General features: G+C 45.3%; 1 protein-coding gene across 1 annotated transcript; it reads right to left on the bottom strand.

Annotated features, from left to right (window-relative positions):
• Positions 1–3,430: 3,430 nt before the first annotated feature.
• Positions 3,431–4,678, bottom strand: LOC119284465 (LRR receptor-like serine/threonine-protein kinase ERECTA). Its single transcript, XM_037563571.1, has one exon. The coding sequence runs from the start codon at positions 4,676–4,678 to the stop codon at positions 3,431–3,433; it is 1,248 nt and encodes a 415-aa protein (XP_037419468.1).
• Positions 4,679–6,994: the final 2,316 nt, after the last annotated feature.

The following is a 6,994-nucleotide window of genomic DNA, read 5'->3' as shown; positions in this document are numbered from 1 at the left end:
TTCCAAATATGCTTTGTTTTGGATGTTGTCAATATTCTCCATGTGATGCTGCTACTCATGCTCATGAGGAGACCCCCATAGTTTCCTCATACATATTAGGAGATTTTGATGCATTCCATACTTTACATGATTCACATAATTGCTTGCACCATATGCATTCCATGAATAACAATGCTCTAGATATTTCTCATGATGCATTACATCTTTTGAGTCTCCATTATGTCATACATAACAACAAACCCATCATGATGGATGACATGTTTTTATATCACGCATCTCATTTATTTGAGCATTGGCTATTTAGTACTAACCAACACATGCACATGCGCATCATGATGGATGATGTGTACATATACCATGCACACACAATTTTCTCTTTGTCTTTATTTTGTGTAGGTACTTATGAGAACTCGTCAACCTCACAATCCCATGAGTTGACGAAACGAGCTCTTGAGAGCAACGATCTTTTCGGATCCCGTGGACTATCCTTACCACCATTCCCTTCATGCATGGACTACGCGCATCTCTTTTACTTGGCTCTCACACGGCTATGGGCCATTTACCACTTGTCACCTTATGCTCATTTTACCGTGTTCACTTTGCATGTTATACTTGCTTCTATGCCTTTGCCATGCAATTGTGACCCATGCTTGCATCTACCCATGAGTGACCCTATGTGTATTTGCATGCTTGGTGGAGATCCTTGTTGCTTTTGCCATGTTTATCATGTGCCCCATGCCATTGATACTTGTTGTGTTGGGAGAGTCATGATGCCCCATTGCTATTTACATATGGTCTCTCGCCAATACATTGATGATATTTTTCTCATATCTTGCTTTCATGCTTGTGCTATGTCATGTCCATTATGCATGCCCACTATTTGCGCACATGACATGCTTGCCATGATTCCTTCTAGTATGTTGCATCTTCGCACTACTAGCTTGCTTGACTTGATTGATATGATTGCTTGCTATGTTGCATCACCCATGTTCCACTATTACTTGCTTTCTTGGGTTGATGACATATATGCTCATGCCTCTCACATGATATATCTTGATCATTGTCTCTTGTGTCCATTAGTTGCCACTTTCATATCCACTTGTATTGAGTGCAACCATACTATGCTTATTGATCTTGGAGACTTTGACACTTTACTTGTGATGCATGCTTGTTTAATTGAGCCTATTCTATTTGGTTGTTCTTGCACCATATGCCTCCATACTATGCAATACTCCCTTGTCCTTTCTTATGATGAGCATGATGCATACACTTGTTGGGTATATTACCACTCGAATGATAGGTTTTGCATGTCCTCTAACCTCATTCGTTTTTCCGAGTGTTTATCATATTCTTTCATTTTGGAGGATTCACAAGGTGGTGCCGTTATGCGACATATTGGTTATGTGAAGGCATACATGATGTACGACTCCAACATCTTTGGGAACTTTCTTGAGGTGAACTCCTTCCCTTTGAGCCATCCTCAAATATGCATATTGGATGGGTCACTCTTTCATTGTTGTTTCCTTCTTGTTGTCTACATGATACATCTCGTGAACGGAGGAGCGACATTGGAGATTGGCTACATGGACCTTAACATTGATGAGCGCTCGCACTTATTGGATGCACCTTCGGTCTTCCACTCATGCCTCGACATCGAGCTTTGGTACACCAACACCTCCATATTTGTTGATTGTGCTCATACATGTCATGCTCGATGGACATATCATACTCACCACAAGTTTGTACCTCATGCATGGATTGACTCACATTATGATTGCCTTGTTGCATCTTGTATTCCCATGTCATCCATGATATATGAGCTTGTGCATTTCCTTAGCAAATTTGTTGTGATCTTCCTTGATGGCATATTCATACGTAATGATCATATTGTCGACCATCAATTGCATGATAATATCCACATGTTGAGCATCCATTGCCATGTTCATGCAATTGATAAACCATCCCATTATGACATATTTTTGCATCGTGGTTGCATTGCTCATATTCGTAACACATTTGTGTACACAATGATTTCTTTTCCTCCCATGAATGCTTTGCATCTCTTTCTAGATCAACTTGATAAGCTTCATGCGCTTTGTCACGACCAATCTTGCCGCACGGACTCATTCTACCATGATGGACACTTTGTGTGCGCTAACCATTGTATTTCCGAGTGTTGCTTGTGTTTGATCTTTTTGCATGTCTATCATTCCGGCGACACCCTGGACTACTTGGATTGCGCCATGTCTTCAACTTCGTCCAACTACAAGTCCGTCCACGACAACCGTTTCCATGGTGATGAGGATCACGATCCGAGGTCAGATCTTTCACAAGGGGGGGGGGAGATGATGCGGAGCATCCCACGTTCATCCCCATGTACACTCCGACTACTCTCCAAGCCCCAAGAGGGCATATGACGAGACCTCGAAGATACACCTTTGGACACAAGGTGAACTCGCTCCTCTCCGAACCTTCACTTTCTACATGTGAGACATGGCTACTACCTCATGCATGGATCTTGCATATACTCAGGTATGACCGAGACGACCATGGAGAATCCAAGGACCGAGGCCAAGCATGGAAGAGAAGGAGGAAGAGAACCCGGCCGCTCCAGAACGAGCGGTACTACCGCCCACTCCAGGCGGTACTACCGGTGAAGCCACCCGACCGGTACAACCGCCCAACCACCGCCCGGGCGGAACAACCGGCCGACTACCGCCCAACAACCGGTCCACCTTCTGTGATCGAGCGGAGCAAGGCCGGTGCTGCACCGGTTTTACCGGTTTCTGCCATAAGACCGGAACAACCGCCCCGATGACCGGAACAACCGCTGCCCCTTCGGCGTACACCTCTAGAAGCCAGCGCCTGGGCTTCGAGCGGAACTACCGCCCCGTCTGACCGGTACATCCGCCCCGAACGAGTTACCAGCGGTACAACCGGCCACATGACCGGTACAACCGGCCTGTCTGCGCACAGTGTATTGGGCCGAGCCCATGTACCCCTTCGCCCTCACTTACCCCTTCGTGGCTCTAGACTATATATACTCCTCCACCTCCTCCTAGTTAGGTTTAGCATTGGATTAGCTCATATTTGTGTGAGAGCCTTTGCTCATCCACTTGGATACTTCTCCTCAGAGTTCACGACCTCTTCGGAGAAGCTCCCCCAAGCGGATTCAAGACCCCTTCTAGGGAAGAATATCAAGGCCTCCTCGCGGAGAAGAACGGTTCCTTTGTATCCTTACCTTTGTTGATCTTGAACCTTGTGCTACCTTATGTGTGCGATGATCTAACACTTGTGTGATTGATTCCTTGTCGGTTTAGTGATTCTCTCTCGTTTTCCCCGTGGTTTCCCTTTGTGCTTCCGCGTGTTCTTCGTGAATCCCCGTAGGATCCACTCCAAACGTGAAAGATCGACGCTATAGGGTTCCACCCTACATCAAAAGGGAAAGATCTTGTAAGTTGGTCAAGTGCCCAACCATATCTGGCAGCATTCCTGTCATATTGTTGTGGTTCGAATACACAGAGAGGAATTTGTTGGACGAGCATTGTGGCAGTTTCCTTAAAAACTCTGTTATGTTCCCAAACGCGAGACTTCCATCAAGCCGTAGGAGCTCTAAATCACAGAGATTTTTCATGTCCACCATCATTGTGGCTGAATTGCCATTATAGGCAAAGGATAGGAATTGGAGGGATGTCATACCTCCTAGGGCGTCAGGGAATGGACCATAGAGATAGGTTTCATCAAGGTCTAAATGTGTGATGCCTGTTATGTTCCAAAACCAACTCGTATCGATTTGATGGCCAAGATAGTTTCTGTGGAGGACAAGCTGCTCAAGTTTTGTGAGGTTTAGGTGTGTGAGCGGCTGCTTGGCGTTTGGAAGTGAGCAGTTACCAAGAATGAGGTCCTTGAGAGTTGGGATTGTGTTGGCCACAGGGAACACGTTGGCGGTGCCGAGATTTATGCCACTCATGTCAAGATATTCCAGGAAATGCAGATGAGTTAACCATGAGACATCTGCTGTGTGTATATTTTGCATATAACTGAGGTCAAGGTGTCGCAAGTTTGAAAGATTTCCTAGCTGACGTGGCAGTGTACCGGAAAAGAGCGTGTTGGAGAGATCGAGATGTCTCAAGTTTTTGTAAGAAAACAAGAACTCTGGAGCATGACCATGCAGGGATGTCCATCTGAGATCAAGATACTCCAAATTTGAAAGGCTGGAAAGCCGAGCAGGAACTCTACCAGAGTATGGCGTGTGGGCGAGATCGAGATGTCTCAAGTTGTGCAAAGAAGACAAGAAATCCGGGAATACACTGCTGCCGTTTGGTCCAAGTAGGGACGTGAAGCTGAGATCCAGGTACTGGAGATGATGTAGATCAAGCAAGGAAGGACTTATCTGGCCGAACAAGCTGCTCTGACCGATGTCAAGCTCGGTGACATGGCCGGTTTGGTTGCTGCAGGCGACGCCTGTCCAGCGGCAGCAGTCATGGCGCAGTTTTTGCCATGAGGCAAGGACGCCGTCGGTGTCGTTGATGCCCTGCTTCAAGGCCAGCAGCGCGTCCCTCTCGCGCGGCCAGCAGCTCTTCCGCGCATGCGCATGGGCGACGACGAAGAAGCCGCAGGACACGGCTGCAGTGGCGAGGAGCAAGGCGAGCTTGGCAATGGCGATTGAGTGGTGCATGGCGGAAGTGCAGTGCTACAGCCACGGCGTAGGAATTTTCGCCGAAGCTTGAATGGACTTTTCCCAAGTTGAGATTAAATGGGATCACGTCTCTCTTTGTGAGATGCAGGCCGTCTGCTGTCTCATCACGTTTCCGTGAAATTAAGTAATGTGGGCAACTACCGCATATATGTATTCTTACATTTTATGTCAACATCTCAGCGCATTAAGTTGTTAATCTTGTTAAAGAACCTGTGTACAAGATCAGCTTTAACGGCCTAACTATTGAGGACCCACAATGGCGTTGCAAGTTTGAATAACGTGGCCACTCACTTCATCCATGTAACAACAATAACAATAACAACAACAAGGAGTGATAATATTTGAAAGAGAGTAATAATATCGCATGCAACTTGCTAGTCTTCCTCTCTTGAGTCTTCACGCGGAGAATTACTCCTTAAAAGCTAGCTTGGGATCCAACTTGATTCCTCCTTAGAAGACATCAACTGGGACGAAAGGCCTGTTTTCTACTAGTCCCGGGGGCTGGGGACCTTTAGCCCGGTTGGTGACACCCTCCCCTGCCTACGCAGCTCTCCATGGAGACAAGCTTCCAGAGGAACACAGAGCCAAGGCTGGACGACCATCCGGGGGCGACGGCGGCCAGCCTCTTTATCGATGACCTTATCCTGGAGATCCTCTCCCGCCTTCCGGCCAGGTCCGTCCACCGCTTCAAGTGCGTCTCCGTGCCATGGCATGACCTCATCGCCAACCCCACCAACCGCAATAAGCTGCCCCAGATCGTTGTTGGCTTCCTCTACATGACCGTCAACGACAACGAGCTAGGCAGGGGCGCACCTCCCTGATAGCACATACACTTTAGATCTTACAAGAGAGATTACATCTTGGGGATCAAGCTAGGTAGAGATAGAATTATGGTTACAGAAGATAAACTACACCTCTAACCTCCTGATCTACGGCCCAAGTACTCATGTTAAGATAAGTTATAATAATGCGCCCGAGTATGCACAACATGTACGGCACTACATTATGTTTAACAGTACCGGGGTAATTAAATTATGGTCTTTAAATCAAGCCACCGAGAACATATGATCATACGTACAAACCACTTTGTTAATTCAAATAAAATAGAATTGGTTGCTGATTGCACTTAAGAAGTAGACATGCTAATATAATACATGTAGTTGATTGACTACATAAAACAAGTTTAGAGACCACGATTTATCCATGCTATTTGATTAATCAAAAAAGAAAAAAAATCTCCACGAATCTCCGCCTAAAATCAAACGATGTGGGCATTACATGGGACATAATTATTTTTTATCTAGATGAGAGCTAGCCACACCCTTCTATTGGATTTGCTATGTGCTATGGATTGACCCAGGTGTTTTCCCCACTTGGTTTCGAAGCCCAGCTTCATGAAATGGTTGTACTCACATAGCTATATATATATTAGCAGAATAGTTATTCTGATAACACTTCCGCACTGCACGCTCCACGCGAGGGCACTGCATCCCTATCAAACGAGCACTGCAGTGTCATCAGAAAAAACTGCATGCATTTTTTCGGCATTGTTTTCGCTCAAATTTCTAAACCATTTGTCGGAACGAGGCATATAATATATCGCTGGATAGCTATGGAAAATTCGCAGCCTCGTCATGTTGAACACTTTTCGAGATTCATCGCGGTTTAAGAGCAGTTCCAAAAACAGTACGCAGATGACGGGATGCAACGAGCGTCTTTTCGTGATTTTTTCTAGACCGCACATCAGAATGAAGCAAACGATACGACGTTGAAAGATATCATCGAGCCGCATCTTTTTCACATCTATTATTTTCTCTAATTCTTTATGGTTTAAGAGCGGTTTTAAATTTTGTAAATCGTGAAATTCTGTTTTTTTTGTTTTTTTTTGCAATTTTTGTACTGTTTTCGCTCCAATTTTTTAACCGTTTGTCGAAACGAGGCGTGTAATACACCGTTGGAAAGCTACAGACAGGCGGCAACTTTCATATGTTGAAATGTTTTTGAGATTCCTTACTGTTTTTAGTTAATTTTGAAAATTGTGTGGCCGACGACGAGAGGCAGGGGCCGTTTTTTTCGAAATTTTTACAAACCGTTGGTCGAAATGATTCAATTTACACGCCGTTAGAAAGATATCGATGAGGCGCAACTTTTTCACGTAGAACACTCTCTCCGATTCCTTACGGTTTAAGAGCAATTTTGATTTTAACGAAATGCGGGCACTGTTTTTCCGCGACATCAAAATCGTCATATATACTGCATCAAACAGAAAACCGCACTGATTTAGACTGAAAACCG

Source organism: Triticum dicoccoides, chromosome 4A, assembly GCF_002162155.2.
Source record: "Triticum dicoccoides isolate Atlit2015 ecotype Zavitan chromosome 4A, WEW_v2.0, whole genome shotgun sequence".
In the NCBI taxonomy this organism is placed as follows: domain Eukaryota; kingdom Viridiplantae; phylum Streptophyta; class Magnoliopsida; order Poales; family Poaceae; genus Triticum; species Triticum dicoccoides.
Note: the sequence above shows the minus strand (reverse complement) of the source record. Positions and strands in the feature narration are given on the sequence as shown.